The sequence below is a fragment of the Neopelma chrysocephalum genome, unplaced genomic scaffold (genome assembly GCF_003984885.1).
Source record: "Neopelma chrysocephalum unplaced genomic scaffold, ASM398488v2 Primary Assembly neopelma1_74, whole genome shotgun sequence".
In the NCBI taxonomy this organism is placed as follows: Eukaryota; Metazoa; Chordata; class Aves; order Passeriformes; family Pipridae; genus Neopelma; species Neopelma chrysocephalum.
In genome coordinates, this window is record NW_020897735.1 from 5,452,021 (window position 1) to 5,477,095 (window position 25,075).

A 25,075-nucleotide genomic window follows, 5' to 3' on the forward strand; every position below is an offset into this window, starting at 1 on the left:
GAAAGAAGCTTGGACTGGGGTCAATGTCTTATTGGGAGAAAGAGTGTTTACCTGTGGTGGCTGAAACTTCAGGTATGCTAATCAAGCCTTTATCCCCTGTTTTTATAGATTGCTGCTAAAATTGGAGATATTCCTCACTTGAATAATTCTACAACACTTGTGGACCCATCAGTCTACGGTTATGGAGTGCAGAAAAGGCCCCTGGATGACGGAGGTAAGCTGGCTGTGATTTGTCATTCCTGGGGATGCAGCTCCTGAAATTCCTCCATGGAGGCAACTGTCTGCTTTAGGGATGGAGAACGCATCTTTCTGTGTATAAAAATTTTATACAAGATTCTCTGTGCTGTTTAGTCTTATCTAAAGGCATTAGCGTTAATGTGAAGCAATTCTTTGTTAATTTATAAACTGTAATTTAAATCTTGTTCTGTGGTAGTTAGGGAGGGAGGAGGATGTGCTTGTTGGGCCTGTGCTCGAGCTCATGTATAGGGTGCCAAATGTACATAGTAAAGTTGTTCTTCCCTGTTAACCCTTATTTCCTGGGAGCAGGCAGTGTGCAGGAACAGCATTACATGTGTTCCCTTCCAGGGGTAGCAGTGGTCATAGCACAGGAGATGAGTTGCTGTCAAAAGTTTTGGTTGCTTTGCACATGAATTTTAAGGAGAAAAGGTATTGATATAATTGATGCAAGTTGGAAGAAAACTTCCTATATTAGCTTAGCTTTATTCATTGTTTTTCTTTAAGAATTCTGAAGTTTCTGAAGCTTTTAACGTTGGTCCCAGCCAAGTAATAGTTTACTGAATGGAGCTTATCTGGTAACTGTAATGAGTCAATATTGCATGAAGTGTTACAGTTTTAAAATAAGCCATTAGTGTCTTATCTTCGGTGGGAACAACAGAAATGTTAGAACAAGAGTTTTCTGGTTTTGACAAATCTAATGGTATGCATTGTTACAAGAAGTGTTTAAACTCTATTATCTGCTACTTTATAGCTGCAAAGAGCTCACCTTTACCTGTGGTTGATTATGACAAAAATGAAAAACATGGCTATGTCTTCCTTTTGCTATTGGCTCTAGTATTTTTCCTGACACAGGCAGCACTGCAGGGTGATTCTCTCCCCCACGGATATGTTCAGGAATAGTGAGGAGATAAGGGAGGCTGCTGCCTAGCACTTTGTTTTGAAAAGAACTTTTTCTGTCTGATACGAAGGCTGAAAATAGCTGCACGTCTGCTCCTCAGTCTGAAAGAACATGCTGGAGCATGGGGAGAAGTTTCTTTTATGTGGAGCCCCTGGCTTGCAAAGTTACTGTTTTCTGAACACATGCCACCACCCACTTCTGTTCTCTGCTGTTGGCTCTATCTGAGCAACAGGTTGCTGCTCCTTTGGTTGAGGGTTTTAGGAAAGGAGGGATTTATCTGGGGCTGTATCTCAAGCTGGAGGATCACTATATCTGTGAGAAGCAGGAGATCTGGCAGTGCTGGTGGGTGCTGGTTCTGCAGGGGAAGGTGCTCGGCCATCACAGGCTGTGCACATTCCCTGTTGGGGAATGCTGAACAGCTCTGAGCTGGGTCTGAATAGCTTTGGGACATGGCTGTGAGTGAGAAAGAATAAAAATAGCCTTCTGGGAACCAGTCATTCACAACATTTGCCCTGCCTCTGGCTTTCATTGATTCATCAGACTGAACTGAGAGATCTGACCTCTTGACAAAATGGGTTTTAGGAACCTGTAACATGTGAAATGGTTGTAGGGCTTAGTGACAGCACAGGTTAGACTTTGTACTTAAACTTGCACTGGTGAGCCATGAACTTACTGAGCCTTGTTTGTGTTGACACAGACCATGTCAGCACTGTTGCAGTCTGGGCTATAAATGTACATTATTACTGGTTTCTTGTGCTGTGATATATACATCCATGGAGCAGGTATGTTCCTGGGGGAACCTTCCAGACTGGCTGCTCCTGACTGCTGTATTCTTGTTCTGCTCACCCTGTGTTTGGTTCTGGACCTTGTCTGTAACTGTTTTTAAAGTATTATTGTATTTGCCCTTTGGTTGTTTATATACATCTGTATCTAACTTTGTCCCACTCCCCTCCCAAAAATCTGATCTGTGAGATCTTAGAAATGATGGGAGTAATATTTTTAGAGGACTGGAATTTCACAAAAAAAACCGGGAATTGTCAAGGTAGGAACAGGGATTGTATCACTTCTTTCAGCTTTGGTTTTATTTCTAAAGGCATTAGCAAGTCCTGTACTGAGATACAGGTGTGTGATGAGTTCCCCACCTACCTGTGTGATACTCCTGTGCTAGTCTTTGCCTGCAGCCTGGTAAAGCAACTCCTGAAGCTGCCAGTCCTCCTTGCTCTGTGTGTTTGTGGTGTGATCCATATCTTAGTCTCGGGCTACCTGCTCTTACTGCCATGACTAAAGCAGCTTTACCTTTAGCATCTGGAAGGTAGGACACTTAAAGTAGGAAATCACTTTCTATTTGGAGGGGTGTCAGGATTACATGCCCACACTTGTCTCCATTTTCTGCTTGTCTGTGAACCACAGTTTGGAGGCATTGTCAAGAAGCAATTGTGTCGTTACACATGCTCTAGAAATGTTATTGTGCAGGGGTTTGGATACCTTTTGCTGCTCTGGACAGCTTGGAAACAAATCTGGTGGGAAATTTAGCCCTGTATGCATGTTCACAGCTGGGTGCAGGTCTTACTGCTTCCTTATCCTCATGCAGCTCTTGGGAAATTAATGCTGTTGCTAATACTGCTGGAAAAAATTGGCTCCAGAGGAAGTATTTAAGGTGACAGGAAAACTGTCTGTCTTTCAGGACAATCTAATTCTTCCCGTCTGTTTTTGTAAACAGCTGCTGCTGTGGCTGGCTGATGGCAGCTTAGGAAGTGGTCTTAAGACAGGTGACAGTGCACTGATCAAAACAAATGCAGCTGCCTTTAAAGCATTTCCAGGAAAAATAGATTTGTCATCGTGTTGGAAACCAGAATGTGAGTGCTTTTTGCACTTCCCTTAACTTTAACCCTCATCTGAACCCAAGAGCTGTAGGCTCAGCCCTGGTGACCTGGCCTGGGGGTATTGGATGGAGCTCGAGACTGTTATTCCTCTTTTCCCTGGCTTCTTTATTTCCCCTTTCTGCAAACAACTTTAAAATAATCCTGAAAATATCTGTAGTGCAGGGAAGAGATCAGATTTATTGTGCTGCTTCTAGGAAGTTGTATCCAGCATTTCTGTGGCCACTTGCAGGGGTTAATGTTTCACAGCAAAGGTGAGCATGAGGGACAGGTGAGTCCTGCAGAGAGACCTGGTGGCATCTTGCCTGTGGGTGCTGCTGAGGACAGATCCCAGCAGGCCAAAGGCTTCCCCTGGCCTCCATTCTAATTAATAGCTCCCTCTAATTACCAGCACGATTTAATAAATTTATTTAATGCTAAATAATCTTTAGAGAAGCAGCCTCTTTTTGTTCAAAGGAAGCAGGGATCCAGTCTGCTGGAAAGAGACTGATGAGAATGTTACCTTTGTTTGCCCTGCTTTGGGCTGCTTTCAAGGAGTGTCCTGTGAGATCTGTAGGGTTCAGCAGCGGTGTTGCAGCTGAGGGCTGGGGCATCCTTTGATTCTGGGAAAACAAAGGTGAGAGACCTTGGAGAAGCTTCACACACCACCCTCCTCCACCCCTTGCACCTCCCCAAGCTCCTCTGGTGCACCCAGATATGGAGATGGCCTGTTTTGGTGTAATAACACTTCATTTTTGTAGAACTGAGAGGCTCAAACACGACACAATCCAATTGTTCAGAGGACTTTATTTCTTTGCTCCAACACGTTTTCAATAAAAACAGTGGTGGGAGGAAGGAAACTTTATCTGTGTCTTGCTGCTGCTGAAAGTCAGTGCTGATGCTCCTTGACACCTCTGCAGCAGCAGTAGGACCAGGGCAGAAGTCCAGATCTCTTGGCAGAAGGTTTAGCTTAATGCACAAAATGCCACTGTTCTGCAAAATTGCAACTTTACAGATGGCCATTTTTTAAATAAGGCAGTTTAAGGGAGGGGAAAAAACACCTATAAAGATTTGCAGTGGAGGCAGACACAAAAATTATTAGGTTTTGACCACTTAATTAAAGAAAAACCTTGCAGTATTTAATGATGAAGAATTAGGTTAACTAATCTCTTATAACCTTCTAAAATTTATGATGATAGCACTTTGGTTCAAAAGTATGAAATGCAACCCTGTTCCACTGCTCTCTGGGAGATGTGTCACTCTGATTTTATTCTAGCCATGAAGGTATTCTTGACAAGATTGTATATTCCCATCATGCACATTAATTTAGTGGGAGGCACTGCTCTGTTTTATGGGGTGGAAAAAAAATCCGCATTTGTTTTGAGTGTCTGTTAGGTGGAATTCAGTTAAGGTGAAGCCTAAAGCAGAATGAAGAGTTATCAACCAGCAGGTGCCATTAGTAGGAAATTGTGCTGATTTTATTCACTGTTTTTCCTTATTTGCAGTAAAATGACTGCAGTTACAGTTAAATTGTACTCAACAGATGTAAAACGGGGAAATATGTACGTGGCTTGTCAGAGTTCAGCCCCCTCCTTGGTGTGAAGGGAGACAGTGGAATGGTGCATCAGCTTTTGGAATTACAGCAAGCAAGGGCTGCCCCAGCCCTGCCTCTCTATTAGTCCCTGTTTCTCAGAGCAAAATGGGCATGTTGGAGAAGGAATGGACCTTTAGGTTGTTGGAACTGGGAGCCACATTGTTTTTTTTCCCCACCAAAACAGAGAAATCATAACTGACGCAAAGTAAATCATTTCCAGTTCTCCCCATCTGCCTTCAGCCTCAGCTCTTAGAGAGGTTATCTGTGAAATGTGGAAGGAATGGTCTCTCACATAAGTTATTGCATTATTTTTTTTGAAGTAATTTGTACAATAAACCTGCATTAAGGCTGGTATCTGCCTGGAGTGGTGAATGGCTTATTATGTTTGGATAGTACTTGGAATGGGTTGGAGACCTTCTTACATACATCTAAAGCATTAATTCCCTGACTGCTTTAACTTCCTGTGCTCGGACAGGTTTCCCCTAAGAAGTTGTCTTTTTCAAGTGTAGGATTGTGTTACAAAATGAAGGCTCTTCCCTTCCTTGCATGAACTTGGGGAGTTGATTATAGGATGTGTATCTGTCTCATAATTTGTGGGCAGCGGCTGCAGCGGAACAGGCTGCTCAGAGCTGCCATGGTGAATTGAAATGCCGAGTGAATATTTAAATACAGCCTTGCACAGTTAAAACCACTCTTCCTGGCATCTTGATAATGAGTGGCCTTGGCTGTGGCAACCCCCCACTACACCAATAGCCACCAGACCTACTGGGTGTAGTAAAAATATCCACGGTGCAGTTTGGGGCAAGATTCTGAATTTGATCCTGTTTGCTCAGCTCCATGGTAGGAGCTTATCAGCCAGAGCAAATAATCCCCATTACATCACCTGACTTTTTCAACTGCAATATTCACAGTTATCAAATTAGTGCTTTTTATATTCGGGATGAGAATATGCAGAGACAAATGTAGCAGAGTCAATAAAGCAGCAGTTGTCTTATCACCGATCTGGGGAGAGTAATAAAATATATATGCTGTCAATATTATGGTCCAGAACTATTACGAAGGTATTGACACGCAGCAGAAATACAGTATTGACTCTCTTTGTCTATTTTCTCTGAGTAAAGTGTTTGGCCACAAACTTTATGCATTTTTCTACTGGGTTTAGAGAGTGTGAGGTGCATCCACTTTCTATCCCTGCCAGCTGATTGCCAATTTATTTCAGGTCAAAGAATGTGCAGCTTGCTGCAAGGTAGTTTGGAACAGCATCTTTATTATCACAGCTCACATGTTGGCCAGTTTCATTTGTTTTGCTCCCTGTGCCCTCCAGGCAATGCAATATAATCTTTCAACTGGTTGTTAGCACCAAATGGTCTGGTTTTTAGCTGGTTTGCTGCAGGCAAAGTCCAGTAGGAAGCCCAGCAGGGAACGTGTTCCCACTTCGCATGAGTTGGTCTAATGATATTTTCCCTATTAACATTTGGAAGAAAGATCTAATTTGTTGAGGCTGGGGGGGAGAGAAGTCTGTCTGAGGGGTGTCAGCGGGGAGATAACCGATCATAGGTGGACCACCAGAAAACGTGGCAGAAATGCCTGGAATGTGTGTGTGTGTTCAGGAACATGTGTTTGGTTGGGCTTAAATACTGTTTGGGTGTCACGAGGTGACTTAACAGACCTATTCCTTTAACAGGTCTCCGTGTAAGTGGGCTCCATGGAGCACAGATCAGAGACACAGAGAGAAGTATGTGCCAGCGGTCCCTAATGCTTTTGGCCTGGACTGAGTGAATCTCTGACTCTGCTCAGCTTTTATTCTATGTTTTTAATACATACCAGTCTGCTTGAAATTTCTCTTGTCCCTCCTCCCTCCCCCCTTTTTTCCCTTTTTTTTTTTTTTTTACTACTTTGGGCTTAATTTGGGAAGGGGGGAGGTTAGTTGCAGGGATTTGGATTTGGGCAGGCAGGATTTTCTCCCATGACTCTCAGCATGGGGAGACACGGATCAATTCCCTACCCTGTGTTCAGCTGGACACTGGGTTATGGTGTGTGTTGATCAAGAAATCCCCTCCTGTTTTGTACCACATAACGCATTCATTTCAGCCACTGAACCTAAATTACTGTTTTGCTTTTCTTTCTTTTTTGATGAAACGGTAAGAACTCTTTTTCTATAGGGATGAAGTTAGTTTATCCGTGCTAATGCTTTGATTTTTTTCCCTTTTTTCTCTCTCTGCCACAGTAGGTAACCAGTTAGGGGCCCTGGTACATCAAAGGTAAGCAGTGGGTTATGTTTTATTATTTATTGATCAGTTCTAATTGTTTATTGATCCACCATCTGTAGTAGTGTTAGGAAGTCAGAGGTTGAGAATGTGGAGAAACTGTCAGCTTGGGTTTTCTCCAGCCTGGGCTGTTTGTTCTGATGAAAAAAAGAGGAGTGCATGTGAAACTTGGATTTGTCTCCTGTAAATCTACAGGACCAAAAAAAAATTAATTCTCTCTCCTTTCCCTTACCCTGCCCTGGCAGGGGGCAAAAAAGAAAAAGTTTAAAAAGGTCTGGCATTTTGACAAAGTGGAAGTGGAAGTATCAAACAGATGTTATTGTTATTATTATTTAGTTTTGTTGATGTAATATGACCTGGGATGACTCCTTTGTCAAAGATGGTTTTAGGAGACTGAAGCAACTATGGGTTGTCGTGCAGCACATCTTAGCATCTAATAGAAATGTCAAATTATCACTTTTTCTCAAATCCTGGTCTTGAGGTGTTGTTTGTCTTGTTTTGAGTAGGAAGGGGGGAGAGCTTTTCTAAAGCTGCATTAGCCTGAAGGTGAATAGTAGTGCATTTCCATCCTGACCAGCTGTTTGGGGCCTCAGCAGAAGGGACAAAAAATGTGCATGAAGACTGTAGAACCTTGAATTTTTAATGGTTAAGTTAAAGCTAATGTCCAGCTAGAACAGCCCAGAAAGGGGTGGGCAGTGTTAGTACTCTATCTGCAACTTAACTAATAAAGTCTAGTGTGTATTTTATACCTTCCCTAACTGATCTAAAACAAAAAGTGGGAACATTTTAATATACCTCACCACAAAACCTGCATTGAATTTACTATGCAGGTGTTTCATTGCTTTTGAGATTGCTGAACAAATGGTATATAATGCATATATGCAGATTTCATATTCATTTTGTTGTGTTTTCCACAAGACAGAGATGGCATAACCAAAAAAACCAAGTTAATTCCTTTCTACTTGTCTACGGTCAGGTCTTAGGAAACTGCTTTGGGTGCTGTTTTGAGGCAGAGCCACATTGAAAAAGTCCAAAGAGCAATAGATATGGAAGTGTTGAGATAATAAGAATTCAGAGGATAATTAAAGGCAACTTTTATTAATTCCAAGGAAAAGAATAATAAGGACAAACAGGCAAAAAAACCCCAAAACACCAAACCAGTGAATATTAGAGAGGGTCATGCCAGGACTGGCTTTGATTAGTGTGTCTTGGGAAGAGCATATCCAGAAGCAGTTGGCAGATGCTGCTTGGAGGGTCTAAGCTCAATATTAAGGAAACTTTGCCATTTTTTTTGTTAAACCTGTCTGTAAGAATGGAAAAAAAAGAGGTTTTTCCATCAGCTCCATTGAAGATAGCAGAGAGAGACTGGAAATGGATCCAGCATAGGAGGAGTTGGGTGACCATGAGAGGGCCCTTCAGAAACAAATGATTTTGACTGTGGTGTGTGCAGAATCCTTGTGTTGAGCCCAGCTTTCATGGCAGGGATGTAATTGTCTCCAAATTGTTCTTTATAATGACTATTTGATGGGGTTTTCTTTTTTCTTTTTTTTTTTTTCTTCTTTTAGGGCTGTAATAACAGAAGAGTTCAAAGTGCCTGATAAAATGGTTGGATTTAGTAAGTACCTTGGATGCTTTTGATGCTTCTTGATGTGTTTCCTGTGCAGGAATGCTGTTTATTCTGACACAGGTTTTTGTGCTTACTAGCCTTGGATAAGCCTTGTTTAATGCTGTCTTCGTGGGGACCAGAGGGTCTGTGTTTAAAATCCAGATGCAAACTGCATGGAAAAGTTTGGTGTCCCTGTAATAAGGACAAGAGCATTTGGTACAAGTTACTAGGAGTTCTGGTGATTTTCTCCTTTAAATTTCCATAGCACAATACATAAACAAGTCAAAAGTGAATTTATTTCCTCTCATTGAAACATTTTACTTTGAGTATGCAAAACCATGAGAGCTGAAGAAGGGAACCATATTTTAAATGTTAAAATATGACTTGACTAAAGGCAAGTTAAACAGAATTTTAAATTTCTCCTACATTTGCTGCAGGGAAACACAACCAGATGAGAATTTTTGCTACATTTGCATTCCTGATACTGTTCTCTTTCAAGCTTGATCCTAATTTCTCTCTTCCTCTTAATGATCATTACTCTTCCTTTCAATGGCACCTCCTGCTGATGTGTTACTACAGTGATTGCATAGACTCTTCCACTGCTGGGTCTCTGTGTATCCCTTCCAATTTGATATATGGAGAGTAAAAAGGAAAATAACAGGCCGTGATAATTACCCCATAGGGCGCCAAGTTTTGTCCCGACTCTAAAGACACCATAAGACTGTAACTCAAATTCCTGCAAAGGAAATGCTCATTCCTCTCCTGCCAGACCTCTTTATTTATCAATGCTGGTGCCACACGTGGGGGAACGTTGGAGGGATGCTTGGCCCTGGAAGAGGGGAGCTTTGCAGGCATCATCTCTCTGTTAAATCTGATCCTGGTTCAGGGGCACACAGATGTAGGGGATGCAAACCCACAGCTGGGATGCTTCTTTGGGAGCATCCTGAGCCAGGCATACCTGTTTGACTTGACAGTTTTGCTCTTTTTGCAGTCTGGGAAGGGTAGGAATGGGGATTGGCACAGTCTGTCCTCTGTATGTCTCATTGTGAAGCAGCAATGTGTCAACTCTGAGAGTTAAGGGAGATGGATTTTTGTGTTCACTTGAGGTTGATGGAGCATTTCAGGATGTAGTTCTGTCTAAATGCAGACCAGCCAAATAGCATGGCCATTCAAAAATGGCAGTAAAACAGGAATTTTAAAGAAATAAAAGTCTTTGTGTTTTTTAGTCCCCCAGATAACTGGCTTATTGATTCAGGCTGAACAAGATGTACTTAAATTACTCTTCTAGCCGCACTCAAACTAGTGCCTTATGTATTTCCATTCCAGTGCAAGACAGGGTTTTTGGTTTGTTTTTGCAAGCAAATAGAATAACTTTCAGCAGTATTTTAATGGTTTTTTTTCTGCTATGATGAATTTGATCATCCTGTGGATGTCTCTTCTGCAATCTTGGAGTCAAACTGTTCCTTTATAGATAGCTGCAGAGGAGTAAAAAGGGGAAGGTGCTCTGCAGTTACCTGGGAAAATGGTATGTTCTGATGCTTGTTGAACTCATTTCAGTAATCGGCAGGGGAGGAGAACAGATCTCACGGATTCAGGCAGAGTCTGGCTGCAAAATTCAAATTGCTCCAGGTAAGAGGCTCTTTGTACGGTGGGTGAACAGGTTTTAATGTCGAAGGGTGTTGTGGTCATTAGATCAGGCACTTCCCGTGCCTCCCGGTGTGTTATCACCATTAACAGGGATGGGAGAGCTGTTGTGGGACCCACCTCCCAGCCAGCAGAGAGAACAGGTTTGTCAGGTGGTTTGGGGAATGGCACAATGCAAATGGACAGTCCATTTTGTTGGGTTCCCTCCTGGTGGTGCCACTTTGCTCAGCTCTGTGGTTTGCCTCTGACTAGTCTGGTCAACTCCAAGTCCTGGCAGAAGACATTCCAGGAGGGTGGCAGCAACTCTCCATGCTTGCTTTGCATCATAAAAATGGGACCATCCACCCAAATGGGATCATTGTTCTGTACTAGTTTGCTTTGGAGAAGGCTGTGCTGCAGTGCTGTACATGGAACTGTTGATGAATGTCATCTGAGTTCTTACCCCTCCCTCTAATTGGTGGGGAAGGCTTTAAAAGAATGCAGACATCCAGTAAATCGTTTAAAATATGTTGATCCTGGATGTCTTTGAATTCTTTTAGCATGCTCCGTGTGCAGGGGGGTGGTGCTTCCATTGGTGCTTGATAGTTACTGAAACAGCTGCCACATTTTTAATTCCATTTAATGACAAGTTTTCTTCTTGTTTCCTTTGCAGACAGTGGTGGGATGCCCGAGAGGCCCTGTGTACTCACCGGGACACCAGAGAGCATTGAGTGAGTTCTGATTTCATTTCCCTCCTTTTTCCTTCTTTCTCTTCTCCCTAATGCTGTGCTCTGTCAGTGGTGCTACTTGGTTATTAGCCACACCAGCAAATGTTGGCCTAGAGAAACTTGAGGGTCTCTGGAGCATAGAACCTCTTGGTCTGATGCTTTAAACTGTGCACCTCAAAGGCTTTTTTTTTTTTTTTCCCCACTTGCAGTTTGAATCCTCTGCAGAAATTTCCTTGGAATTCCCCTCCGCAGGGTGAGGTTGCTCTTAGGGCACCTAGGATGCAGTTTTCCAACTGCAGCTTTCCAGGATACTGAGCTAAGCTGTTTGAAGGGCACTTCTCTTCTCCCCTTCGCTTCCCTACTCCTATTGAGATGACCATCCTTCCAGCTGAAGAAGGGCTGCATGAGGCCTGTAAAGCCTGTCGGTGCCACTCCAGGATACCCTGGAGGTGTTGGTGTTGTTGCAGAGCAGCATGAGACCCACTGGGTGCTTGTCTCTGCATCGCTGCCAACAAGAAGCAAAGGACTGAACCCAAGTCTTGATTCTGCTCCTTGCATGGTAGAGACACGTGGCCAAGCCCGCAGGGATTTCTGATCTTTAGTCCTATAGAAACTTTAGGGACAGTGTTTCCTCCCTCCCCCTTCCCAGGAGCTGAGTTTGAGACTCTCACAAACCAGTTGAGGACCTCCTGCTGGAACTGGATCCAGGATCCTCAGGCTTACAGGAACACACTTAACATATGGAGCTGCTCTTTCTCTCCCCAGCCTTTGGGTAGGTGGGTTTTTTAAAATCCATCTGGAAATCTTTCAGTTGCATTTGATAGTGAAAATACATGGGTGCAAAGACTGTCTCTCTAAAGAGAAGACACTCATCATTCTTCCATTCTTAAGAGATCTAAGGGTACTTAAATCTCCTTATTCTACCATAATACTGCAAGCAGTGAGCCAGAATAAATATAATTGGCAGACTCACGTTATAGGGCAGGCAGTGTCTTCTTGCTGGTATTGAAGTGCTTTTTCTCCCTTTTTAACAAAGGATATTTCAGAACAAGAGCAAAATATTAAAAAGCTGGGGTGTCTGATGCAGTTGGGGAAAAAGGGGGGAGAGTTATAGTTAAGACTTCATGGTTCTGAAATAAGCAGTTAAATGTCATGTCCTTTAAATAAAACGTTAATACATTTAGAAGTGAGAATACTCAAATTGTGAAGCAGAACATGGACATGGAATTAGGTGAAATTTAATTTACTTTTGTGCTAAAATTCTTGTCAAGGTAGTTGTTTGAAGTATTTTTTTCAGGCTACTTGTAGCAAAAGAAAATGAAGAAAGGAAACCAATTAGATGTCAGACTTCTTTGAGAAGGGTTTTGTGAGGAATGTTTTCATTAGTTATATCCAGTGGCAAACTAATAGGGTTAATTTCCAAGTGACCCCTTCTCATCTGAAATATGTTGTGTATTAACTGTTGTGGTCTTTATATTGTGACTAGAAGAACTTTATGCAAAATATGAAGATAGATAAGTAAAACTCTTTAAGACTTCTCTAGAATATTTGAAGTGGGCTTCCAGAAATTCCACCTTTTCCCTTGTTTTGTGAGAAAGACGAGAGCAAGCAGTGCTCTGCTCTGTGTGCAGCCTCAGCACCACCCCCTGAGCTGCCTGGGGTGAATGTCTGCTTGAAGGGGTGACTTTGTACTGCTTCCTCAAATCCCCAGAGAGAAGACAGTCATTCTTAGGGTGCCACAGCTTGGTGTGAAGTGGAGAGAGGGGAAGATGCTGCATTGAAAAGAACAGGGAACCAGTGAATTTCTTCAACTTTCAGAAGGGTTGTGGGACAAGGGCAGGAATGGGATGTGTTGGAATAGGAGTCATCAAGATGAGGGGCAACCCTGTCAGTTACCTCTGACATGCTAAATATTTTAGTGGAGGGATCTTTAATCTCCCAAATGCTTCTTTGTGTGTCTCTTCTCACCAGGAGTAGAAGAACCCAGTCTTTCACTGGTGGCTGCTGCAGTATCCTTGCCTCACTTCGCGGTGTAGCTTCAGCACCTACTGCTTGGAGCAGAGGCTGTGTTAGGACAGTGTTCTGGTGCTGCTGGTAAGAGCAGGCAGAGAAGAGCGAGGCAGTTGCCTGGGACTGATCAGAGAATGGTTAATCCATGGGCTGTGTTAGTGTCAGAGCAGTGTGTGCATTTTGTCTTGACTGAGAAGGAGAACAGAGTTTGAGTTTTACCAAATACTGTATGTGTTAGAAAAGTTCAGAACCTAAAGCATCTTCATTGAAAGTAAGCACCCCAAATGCTATAGTCCAACTGTTGTCCTTAACTTCCTAAGAGGTCAGAGCATGCTGCTGCTCTTCCTTCTCTCTTCCCCTTTCAAAAATCAAACTGCTTATTAAGTAATCATGATAGGGGAAAATAGATATCAAAGAGTTTAAAAAAAAAAAAAGGCAAACATTGTGCTGACTATGGTTTCTTCCATCTTTTCACTTCTTCTCCTCTCCCTGATCACTTTCCATTCCGATGGTTCCTGGTCTCTTGGTCACGTGGAACAATGTTGTCTAATGGTTGTTTCCCTCGATTCTTTTCCAAAGACAAGCAAAACGGCTACTGGGGCAGATTGTAGATCGCTGTCGGAACGGACCTGGTTTTCACAACGATGTTGATGGCAACAGTACGATACAGGAGATTTTGATCCCGGCATCCAAAGTGGGTCTAGTCATCGGCAAAGGAGGTGAAACAATAAAACAGTTGCAGGTGCGCAAGATGCATTTCCTTTAGGGCTCCTCTTCCCTACTGCAGCTTCTCTAGATCGACAGGAGCGGGCTGAAATGGAGAGCTTTAGATGCTCTAACCTTCTCCAGCAGGGACTACTCTTCTGCCTTCAGAGAGCTGGACTCAAATCCAATCTTGTGTTACGAACAAAATCGGTGTGGCCCCAGCTACGCATGTAGTGGAGTTTTGCCAGAACTGTGACAGAAACCCATGTGCTGTAGATAACACTTGGTGTGTGCTGTTCAGGAGGGGATCCTTGTAGCCAAGGAAGGGCTGTGTCTGCTCTGCTCTGCAGTATTTTTAATGCCAGCCATGCTGTTGTAGAGTGCTGTGCTTCTCTGTTGTTGCTGATCTGTGATAAAGCTGGTGTGTGTCATCTTTTTTTTTTTCCTCATCCCACCCCTTTCTAATTAAAAGTGTTGTGTTATGTATAAACTATGTTCCTAGACATTCTTTATTCCTCCACCTGGTACAATTTTTTAAAGAGTAAAGTGTTTTAGAAAAGCATCCATGTCAAAAAATGTAGGGGTTTTGAGTGCCCTGGTTAGGCCTCTGTCATATAGTTTTGAGGCTGGTCACATAGTAACTGTTACATGCAGACAGCTACAGATTTTGGAAAGGGCTGGAAAATCAGCTGTCAAGGTAGAGGGGGTTCTCCTTGCAAGGATTCAGCTATTTGAGAGCTTCAGGAGTAGCACACTTTCTGGCAGTCCTTCACACTCTAGGACTGTTACTGAATTTGTGCTATAACTACTCATGAAGAGCTAAAGTAGCATTCTGTAAAGGTGCTGATCTCACCTACGTAATGTTGAGTAACCGAAATCTAGTCCCTTTTTTCAGGGACTCTGCTTAGCAAAGTGCTCTGTGCTTTCTCTCCAGGAGCGAACGGGTGTGAAAATGATCATGATCCAGGATGGTCCGTTGCCCACTGGAGCAGACAAACCTCTCCGTATTACTGGAGATGCATTTAAAGTACAGGTATGTAACACAAGCCAGCAGTTGCCCCAGAGAACTGAGGAGAAATTTAAACTTTAGTGTATTTGTGAGCATCTGATGGAGTCAAATCCAACTGTAAATGTAATAATCCATGCTGGTTTTGTTTGTTCTGTAAGGTTGAGTAGAACAAGTTAAAACACCAGACTAGTAGCTTGTTTACAGCATAACCTAGGAGCTGTCACTCCACATAAATATTATACGTGGGTAGGAGTAGAGATGAGGAGGGTTTGGAGAAAGTAGCTTTGAAATGCTTTCCAGTCTGTGTGGCAAAAAATCCCAGCTCTGTCACTTGAGCAAATGGGTTCTTAGTGAGTGACTAAATCACACGTTTGAGACAGTGGACCTTCCACAAAACTCTCAGACAGCCAATTGACGCAGGTAATTAAAAGAAACTAACCCAAAACAACTCCTGAAACCAAGGGGTTTGCTTAATATTGGTACCTCAGTCTGCTTGTGTCAGGGTTCTACAGATCTGGACATACCTGCGGTTCAAACTGAAACCCACGATCGGCCAGAGACTGGAGGATTGCAGCCTGATGGGAGCACTTGAATTAAAGCATTAAAGTTTAGCCATGGCTAAACTTCTCAGCCATGGTTTCACTTCTCAGCAAGTGCCTTTCATACTTTGCTAAGTACTTAAACCTAGCTTAGCATTCCTGTCTCCAATAAAAGTAGTTCTGTTTCATAGGATCTCCCTGATCATAAATTGCTGCAACAGTTGATGTTGCTCAGGGACAGTGTGTTTGGGTTGTGTTTTTCAAAGATCTTATTGCAAGCGGGCCTTTAGATTTAATACTTTTTTTTCCCCAGAATTCTTACTGTGGAGGTATTAGCTGTGCAGAAAGGAGTGTAATGGCAGTCTGGCTACTTTTAACTGAATCATACTTTCAGTGCTGCCACTTCCCAAGTGGCTCCTGCCTTGCAAGATTTGCTCTTGTCACATCTTCTGTGCCACATGTCTTTCCAAGGAAACATGGAGACTGCACAGGCTGGAAGATCTTTGAGGCACTTAAAGTTGAGCATGCTTAGAAAGCACTCAAGAAGCAGGGTGAATCCTTGGGTTTGGTGGGATTCTGTGGATACTGCAACAGTGTTCCTTAACTCCCTGAAATCCCTATAAAATCCCTCCATCGCCCTTATTTCTGTCTTGACATCTCTGAAATTGATGTTGTTGAGTTGTTTCCTTCTGTAAAAGATACCCTGGAAACATGAAAAATATGTAAAAATTAAAGGAGTCAGATTCATCACTGTCCCTCAAGCTAGGAAATAGAACCAAGGTGTCAAAGCTAGACTGATAATAAAGAGAAACAAAGGCTTGGGTTTGACATGTAGGCTTTTTTTTTTTTTTAAATGGTAACTACTCGGCTTATTTCCAGAGTACCCTTTTACTAGCTGGGCTACATGCAGGCCTGTGAATGGCCTTGAGGGCTCCCAGTAGGTAGGAAGAATATTCACTTGTCTCAGAAAACATCTTGCTGGATTGCTGCAGACTTGGGCTTAACTTTTCACTGAGACAATAAGCTCACAGCTGCCCACCTGCCTCCTTGGTACGTGCTCTCTGGTTCTTGGTGGACGTGATCTCTGCTGTGCTGCTTCAGCTTCTACCTTACTATATTGATACCCAGTAGGAAAGGGCCTTCACTTCCTTTAATCTAAAAATAGAACAAAAAATTGAAGATACTTTAAAAGGTAAAAGGCCTTTTTGAAAGACTGGAGGAAGCAATTGCACACAACAAGCTGCCACCTTATGCACTTGGCAGGTTTTGCCAGACATGGAAGATGCCATCAAGATCTCCACTGGCTGTGGTAAAAAGAAACACTAAATCAAAACGCTGTTCCCATTAACGAGGTGGAGATCCCTGTGCCTGGAGCCACTGTTGAGGCCCTAACACCAGGAGGGCAAGCAGAACAATTTTAAGCTAACTGTAACTTCTTTCCCCATGTAGCAAGCGAGGGAAATGGTACTGGAGATCATCCGAGAGAAAGATCAGGCAGACTTCCGAGGCGTGCGCAATGATTTCAGTGCTAGGATGGGAGGAGGCAGCATAGAGGTACGTTTCCGTCACGAGTGCTCTGCTAACCTCCCTGTGGGATGGGCAGTGGGTGGAAGTCATCAAAACTGCACATGTAACATTGTTTTGAAATGCATTGTGTTCTTTTGCCAGAAGAATTGAGTCTGGCTGCGAAGAGGAGGAGTTCTCGTGGACTCCCAGATGGCACCTTTCTAATTGTCTTCTTTTTTTAAGCTGCATTCTTGTAGTGCAGAGTTCGTTTAGTGGGGAAGGAATTTGTGGCCACCTGTTTGTGTTTCTCAAGGGATGCAGTTCTGTAGCCTGGAGCTGCCTAACATGGCCCGTCCTCAAAGTTAAAGAGCATCTCCTTGTAAAATCAGAGTCATTCAGTCTAGTTCTCTGAGCTTTCATACTCCTTTGCCTTTCCCATCAGGTCTCTGTGCCCAGGTTTGCTGTTGGAATTGTGATAGGAAGAAATGGAGAAATGATCAAAAAGATTCAGAATGATGCTGGAGTTAGGATTCAATTTAAACCAGGTTTGTGTGAGGATGGAGAGCCGTTACTTTCTGACCAATGTTCCACTTTGGGATTGCTAAAGTGAATCTGAGCTGAGGTTCCAGCAGCTTAGGCTTTCCTCATTTACAGGTGCATTGTTCTCTTTCTGAAACCCATTTAAATATGATGTGCTGCCTCCTCATGCACTTCTGGTTTTCAGAGAGTTAAGATTATATACAGCTCATTTGCAAACATTAGCTGTCACAACAGTCATGTCTTGAGTGGTAACTGTACAGATAAACAAAATAACAATAACAAAAATCTTTTGTTTCCTGTTAAAGAATTCTCCTTCAGGACATTAAAGCCTTTGGGGATCAGGAGTTGATTAATTCTGAGTAACTTTCTCTGGGTCCTTGGCTGTCTGATCACCTATCAAAGCTGCCTTTTGTCCTCTTAAAATTATATCAGTCTCTTTCATGGCTTTTTGACATTTGAAAGTGTGTTTTCTTTTGAGTGCTGTTCCCTCTGCAGTGTGGGCTGGGTTTTGTCTTCTTTCAGTCCAGGGAAGAGGGGCTGAAGGTGGAGGGAAGCAGTAGCTCCTGGGATAGTTCTGTTGTGTGAAAATGCTGCCAGCAGTGGTGGTGCTGGAAGGAAGCTTGTGTTGGCGAGTGGATGTTTTCTCCTTTTAATTTGGCCTTTGCCACCTCTCTTCACAGATGATGGGATTAGCTCTGAAAGAGTTGCACAGGTCATGGGGCTTCCTGACAGGTGTCAACACGCAGCACACATCATCAATGAGCTCATCCTCACAGCACAGGTGGGTTCTGGAAAGGGCTTCTGTGGGAACATATGGGAACTTAAGTTGTTTGGAAATGGTGACCTGGTGGAGTGGACTCACATCAGACAGTGACTGGAGGCTCTGCTCAGACAGCAGAGCATTGCCAGCACTCAGTGGTGCCTCCTCTTCAGACTCCAGCCCTCTGGTCTGGTGGGAGGGCACAGGAGGGGGATAAATATTCAGGTATTGAGACACTGTGCTCTGAGACACAGCAACATATTGCATTGCCCAAGAGCAAGAAGTACAAAGGTGGGTGAAGCAGTAGGGCAGACTCACGAAGGAGGTTGTATATTCCCTTTTGCATTGTAAGAAACTAAGACTTTAGGCCATATCAGGTACCTGAATATAATTTGTCCATCAAGGTCCATAATTTGTCCATCTTGATAACTCTTCTGGATCTGGTTTGAATGCTTGATTTCATTTATTTTTTTAATAATTCACTTAAGTTTTGAGGTCTGTCATGATAACCTCTGACTGACCATGGCTTTTGATTTTGGAGAAATCAGTTACCCAAAATAGGTACGTCCTTTACATGTCTTTGAACTTAAAAGCTTCCTCTGGAAGTTCTGGAAAATGTGAGTTTCAGCTGACTAATTCCAGCAGTTCTTTAAAGGATGACACTTGAAAGGGTTTGGAAGCAACTCCTGTGTGTGTCTGTGCCAAGATCTATTGTTTGCTCTAAAGAGAGCCCCCATCACAGACTAAAAGACCTTTAGTAGTTGATGCTTATTTATAGGTTTATTTCAGAAGATATATAGCCATGCATTTAAAAATATAAATATCTTCCTGAGTCAGGAAGGCAACTGTAACCTACATTACTTGGCATTTCTTTAAAGTGCTTCAAAACCTTCAGTGTGAAACTGCTGTCCAAGAATATCTTAATCCAGCGCCATTGATTAGGAGCCAGTTTAACTTACCTTGCTTTATTTTGTTTTTTAATGTGCATTGGGGCCAGCAAAAAAAAACCACTGATACACATGTTTTGCCTTCTAAGGAACGAGATGGCTTTGGAAGCTTGGCTGTTGCCCGAGGAAGAGGCCGTGGCCGTGGGGACTGGAGCGTTGGAACCCCCGGGGGCATGCAGGAAATAACCTACACGGTGCCAGCTGACAAGTGTGGGCTTGTTATAGGCAAAGGTGGGTTTGGTGACTCCAAATACCAGAGCTTGCAATCCTTCCCTCTCAGGATGGTCACGTTCTTGCTGCCTGACAGTGAAGCTTTGGAGTTTTCTGTAATTGTAGGTATTTAGTGGCCGGTGAATGCAGCATAGGAATAAGCTATAACCGCTTGTGGTTGTTTTCTTTGTGGTGCTCTCACTCATAATTGTACTCTCCAGGCCCTTGTTCACAAGCTGTAAGAGAGGCTCTTCATGCAGAGCTGTCAAATAAGCTTGTTATAACAAGCAGCTGGCTGAGAAAAGGCAGGTTCATTTGTGGATTCTTTTTATATAGAATTCGTTTAAAGGACAGTTTATCAGGGACAAGCAGAGCAGTCATTTCATCATGCTGGATTTCTGAGTGCTGTGTGATGAAATGGAAGGTCTCTGAGTGTGGTAATAACAGTAGCTGCTTCCAGCCACATATCTGAAGTGTGTGATGAATAAAGTGAAGTAGCAGCATTTATCTTGCCTGCATCTGGGCTGGCACCTGACCTGGTGCACCTTGGGAGCATGTTCACTGCCATGGAGCCCCCTTGGCTGCCTTAGCCATTGGATCTCTCCATGCTAAGGAGATGGAGGAGAAGTCATCAGACCTTCCTCTCAAGGACCAGGACAACCCCACAATGGTTATGATACTGAGCATCAGCAGCAGTCTCAGTTTGTCACAGAGCAGGAGCTACACATGGAGCAGTACTTAGGGTAGAGCCAGGAGTAGAAGAGCTCTGTTGCTCTGAGCTCTTGTGATGTGTCTGAGCTAATGCACTGACCTATCAAAGGAGGTGTATTTAATTTTTCTATCTGCTTATTTCAGAAAGAGTGATATGTGCCTTAACTGGTATTTAGGTAATCACAGTTGGCTTTTAGCCTCAGCAAAGAATAGAATAGGAATAGACAAGCTACACCAGGAAAGGAGGCAAAGATCTGAGGGCATTGTGACCTGTTTCAGTGGCTTGGAGATTTCTGGGCAGGACTGAGCTTGTGATGAGATGTGGTGTGGCCTCTTATCACTGCTGTTCCCTGCCATGTGTCTGGCCCCACAGCACCCTGAGCTCCTGCCTGGTTGGATGACAGGGACAGGTCAGCCATGTATCTGCAATTGTTTTCAGATGTTGTTCTGTGCCACAAACCTGAACACTTTTTTCAATATGAAAACCCACCTGCTTTCCCCATTATGCAGAAATTGCAGGGTGATTGTGCTTGTCCTCACTGAACAGGCCAGTTGGGCGAAAGATCAAGCAAAGCAAATTTTAAGCCCATGAGTGAGACTTATATGTACGGAAAAAGCAAATTATAATGAAACTTTATTGCTGTATCCATTAGTCATCCTTAATAAAGGATCAGAAAAGGTCACTTGTTGTTCTGCAGTGCACTGAAGTGGAGCATTTGTGACTACAGAGAGCACTGCGTGCTGAAAAGATAAATGCAGGTAGTGGAGAGAACGTCCTACCATTCAAGTGCAGGGCCTGGCACAGCCTCACTGGGGGGTGAAGGGTGGCTTTTTACCTTTGTTTCCACAACAGCAAAATAGGGATTCTTGCCCGGCCAGATCAGAAGCTTTCTGGAGTGACTAATTACTAGTTGTATGGTGATTTGAGTGCTTGTAGCATTGTAATACCACCTTGTAATCGGTGTTCTCACAGTGCCTATGCTCTTAGGCTGTTGCAGCCTTCACTTTTGTCAAGTGAGTGATGGCTGTAGTGTTGCCTTTTGGGGCCTGGACCGGCATGGATGTGCTACACTCTCCATACATTGATGCAAGACAGCCAGTTCTTGTTGCTTCCTGTGCAGGGCAGGGGGGATCTTAGCGGGTCTTTTTTTTTAATAGTGACCAATTACAAAACATTTGCTCCCCTTTATAGTTTCTGAGCAGTTTGCAGCTTCTGGGTGTTTTTTCCCACTAGGATACAGGACAGGACTGTTGAGCTTCTCTGTAAAATCTGGCTGAGGCCTCTGGACCATCAGCTTGATCTCCAGATCAGCACCTAAGCCATGGGTGCCTCGGGCCCCCAGTGTGGTGTATGTGATGTGGCCACGTAACTGCTGCTGTGCTTCCAGCTCCCTGTGACCACTTGAGGCAGGGAAAAGAGGGAGATAGGGAAGTTTCTCATCTCAGTTTCTGCAGCACATGTGGTAGAAGGTCTAGGGCCCCTTTTCCTATGGACATCCCTTCTCAGCTTGGGAGCGTGAGCCTTTAGGAGCCGACAGGGCTCCCTGTGGATCCTGTGCGTGGCTTTTCCCTCTAGAGGGTGGGTAGGTGCAGCTTTTCCCTTCCAAAGGCCCCGAGGAAGGGTGGAGGCAAGCGTCATACACATGTCAAGCGCTGTCTGTGTTTGGTGGTGCTTGGAAACAGCCCTCCCTGGGCCCCCCTGGATTTCCATGATAAATACGGCGATCCTGACGGATACGGCGGCCGGGCCGGCGCTTGTCAGCCCGGCTTTGAGCAGGTTTGATTAATTGCTTTACGATTTCACGTCCAGCCGGGAGGCCGCTCCTGGATCCCTCCTGCCCCCCATCAGGTGGAAGAATGGAGGGGATGAATGCCCTATAGACAGCCACCATGTGCCGAGCGGGTCGCCTCGCCGTGGGGAAGATCAGCTCCTTCCGGCACCCGGCAGCATCACGGGGGCTGCGTCACTTCATTTGCATGCTCTGGAGGCTGGGTTGGGATGGCTTGGGTGGGAGGGAGCACTTTGGCATTGTAGGAGGGTAAGGAGGACAAGGGCACCAGGTCCTGGTATGATTATAGGAACTTGCAGCCTCCCTCATGGAGCGGCAGCAAACTTGGTCCTGCGCTATGGTCCAGGAGAGACCTGATGTGGAAACAGTCCCAACAACCACGGACTTGGTGCTGAATGGGGCAGTGATTTAAAATCTGTATTATCCCTTGCTTCCAGTTTGAGAGTGCTTCAGTTTCTAATCCCCTTTTGGAAGGAGAAAGTGGTCTGCAGTGCAAGTAGCAACCCCTGGTTGTGCCTCGGTCGCCCAGTAAAGAAGTTCTGCCACTCCTTCAAACTGTGTTGCCTGAAAGGGTCCTCTGTTTTCATTAAGCAGATGAAATGGCTGTTGATTCAGATCTCACCTCAATATGTAAAATACAGAGCTTCAAACAAGTCTGCATCAGACAAAAGCATTACATGAAAAAAACCTTCTTGGTTTTGAAACTTCATCTTCCCCCTTTCCCATGCTTGACTGAAAGTAAGTGGGTTGGCTTTTGGCTGCACAGTACAATCCCTGTTGTCTGCCCAGGGATGTGACACGACTATCTTTTGTTAAATGCATCTTCAAAAATTCATTTAGAAAGAGTTAATTGCCCTTTGGCAACTTTTCCTCCTCCCTTCCCCGAGAAGGCTTTAAAATGTTAAAAAGGTCACGAGTCCATTACAATGAAATGAACAAGTGTCTGCAACATCCACAGTTTGTTTTGAAGTTGTGCTGGATGTATAGAGATGGAAATGTGAGCAAAATTGAGGAGATTATTTTTGGAGACTCTTTTTAATTAAAACCAAACACAAATCTCTGGTGAGTTTCCTTTGCTCTCTGTTCTGCTTGCTGTTTGCCCTTTGGGCTGATGACTTTTTGGTTTGTGATTTTAAAAATTGTAAAACCTCTTCCTTCCCCGCACCCTTTAATTTCTTCAGTTGAGTGGAGCTGGTCTGTAAGTTGTGTGAGCTTCCAAAAGAAGAATTGAACCATTGTAACATTGGCTGAGGCTTTTGTTAAGCAAATTTCATGAAGAGACCGGGACCTAGCAGGTCTTGAGGAAATCAGATCCACTGTGACTGGCCCTGCTGCATCCTGCTGGAAGCACTCCTGTGCTCTTGTGTATCCAGATGGCAAACGAGCCAGACATGTTCACTGCATGCACAGCTAACTCTGAAATAGCAGGAGACAGCCTGGAATCCTGTGCTGCTGTGGTTGTGGAGGGATGTGTAGCTGCGGGGTGAAAGCAGAGGCTGCTTTAAGGCAATAACCTATCAAACAGCACATGTTTGGGAGAAAGCTTAAGCTTTATTCAGCTACAAGGTATGTGGCTGGTGGTTTTCTGCCTTAGTCATGATAAAAAAAGAAAGAAGCAGCATGTTTTGGTTGCAGGTTACCTTCTTTTCTGCAGGATTTCAACAGCTGTGCAAAACCACCAGAATTCAGTCAGTGCAGTTTTTGCATCTGTTTTGTCAGAGCATGTCCCAGCCATGCTGCATCTTGTTGGGCTGTGTGTTCTTAAAGCAGCACCATCCATGACCCCATGACCCAAACTTGCAGTAGCTCATGGCTGCAGGTCCTGTTTGTGGCACGTTAAAGGAGCAGCATGAGCCCAGGTACTGTGGTTTCTTTTGCTGTTGCCATCCTCAGCCCACCTCCTGAGGCACACAGAAGGCAGCTGAAACTATAATTTGCCACCAGAACCGACTTCTATGTGGTTTTGTGGACAGAGATGCAGGATATCCCTCCTTACATCTTGGTTTTCTTTTCTTCAGGTGGTGAGAACATCAAGAGCATAAATCAGCAGTCGGGAGCCCACGTGGAGCTCCAGAGAAACCCACCTCCCAACACAGACCCCGGCGTACGAATATTCACAATCAGAGGGGTTCCCCAGCAAATCGAGCTCGCCAGACATCTCATAGATGAGAAAGTTGGTGTAAGTTCCATCTCTGTTGATCTTCATCTGTCTCTTCCAGACATGGTTTAGGTACCTGTAGGCCTGGATTTGAATATACATGCTTACATTATTCAGCTTCAAAACCATTTGCCTGTTAGCAGCTGTCTTGAACTCGATGGCCCTCCAGCATCCATTGGGCTGAGTTTTGCTGTGGTCCCAGAAGGATCTGACTGTTGATATAATCATGGGTAGTGTATATAGTTATATGAGAGGGAAGAACAGCAATAATAAGGTATGAGAAGGCTGCCAAAGGATGTTTTTGAAGGGAAGACAACAGCGTTGCTGTGTTAAAATGATGAAATCCTGGCAGCATCATCCTGAAAGCAAAACATTCAGCTCCTTGCTCCGGTAAATCCAGGATGACTTATCTTACACTTAATGCAGTGCTGTGGTATTGAAGCTTAATAATGTCAGGCTGCAGTACTACTTTGGTAAAAAAGTATGGAAAATACTGAACTGAGGCATAGGAAAGCTGAAAAGCAGCCTTCATGCTGAATTGCTTGAGAGGAGAAGGCTTGACACCAGCCTCAGGATCCATGTGTTCCCAGGCTGTCTTCTTTCTTACTACTCATAATAGCTGCCTCCACCCTGTACTTGCAGCTGGCATTAAATATTTGTGGATTCTGTGACAGGGTACCAGCATGGGTGGACCTGGAGGATTTGGTCAAAGTCCGTTCAACCAAGCACCCGCTACACCTCATCAAAAGTAAGCTGCTCCATCTCATCACCAACGGGCTGGGGGGGATGGCTGGGAGCTAGGAAGTGTTGGGAGAAGGTTGGAAGGCCCTGAAGGGGTGGGATATAGCAGAGCCTTCTATAGATTGAGTGTTCAGAAGCAAAAGCAAGCAAGCTCAATCCTTTAAGCCTGACCACGGGAAAAATTTCACCTATTAAATGATAAACCAGGTAGGTATTGGCATCTCCAAAATTCCTGTCTCTAGTGCAGTGAGAGCATGGGAAGAAGCCTGAACTGCATGGAGCACAAGGAATGCTGTTCAAGTGTGATGTATCTTCATCTTGGCTTCATGAACAGACTGACACCAAGGCGGTACAAAGCAGTTCACACCTGCACAGCCTTTCCTTTTGTTCCCATGTTCACCTCTTTGCTCAGCAGCTGCTGACTATGAGTTACAACTTCTCTCCTGTGGGCAGCTTCATGTCTGTGGCCTGGTAAGTATTTTATTGTCTACTTGAGCATGGCTTTTTGTCCTCTGCAGTGGTCCTCAGGCGTTCATGACGCAGGGCTGGGGCAGTACCTACCAGACGTGGCAGCAGCCTGGACAGCAAGTCCCAAGTAAGTGCCAGGACCTGGGTTGGAGAAGGGTTGGTGTTTCCT

The 25,075-nt window shown here is 44.1% G+C and overlaps 1 protein-coding gene across 4 annotated transcripts in view; it reads left to right on the plus strand.

Annotated features, from left to right (window-relative positions):
- FUBP3 (far upstream element binding protein 3) overlaps positions 1 to 25,075 on the plus strand; it is a 39,110-nt gene that overhangs the window by 7,157 nt on the left and 6,878 nt on the right. For 2 of the 4 annotated variants that reach the window (XM_027687642.1, XM_027687645.1), the window contains exons 2-16: positions 109 to 214; positions 6,273 to 6,323; positions 6,816 to 6,849; positions 8,421 to 8,470; positions 10,019 to 10,090; positions 10,758 to 10,815; positions 13,402 to 13,564; positions 14,462 to 14,560; positions 16,525 to 16,629; positions 17,024 to 17,126; positions 17,802 to 17,902; positions 18,918 to 19,059; positions 23,558 to 23,718; positions 24,372 to 24,445; positions 24,957 to 25,033. In XM_027687642.1, the coding sequence (XP_027543443.1) occupies positions 109 to 214; positions 6,273 to 6,323; positions 6,816 to 6,849; positions 8,421 to 8,470; positions 10,019 to 10,090; positions 10,758 to 10,815; positions 13,402 to 13,564; positions 14,462 to 14,560; positions 16,525 to 16,629; positions 17,024 to 17,126; positions 17,802 to 17,902; positions 18,918 to 19,059; positions 23,558 to 23,718; positions 24,372 to 24,445; positions 24,957 to 25,033 (1,396 nt within the window). The remainder of the gene's footprint in view (positions 1 to 108; positions 215 to 6,272; positions 6,324 to 6,815; positions 6,850 to 8,420; positions 8,471 to 10,018; positions 10,091 to 10,757; positions 10,816 to 13,401; positions 13,565 to 14,461; positions 14,561 to 16,524; positions 16,630 to 17,023; positions 17,127 to 17,801; positions 17,903 to 18,917; positions 19,060 to 23,557; positions 23,719 to 24,371; positions 24,446 to 24,956; positions 25,034 to 25,075) is intronic. The other 2 variants (XM_027687643.1, XM_027687644.1) reach the window with 2 other exon arrangements.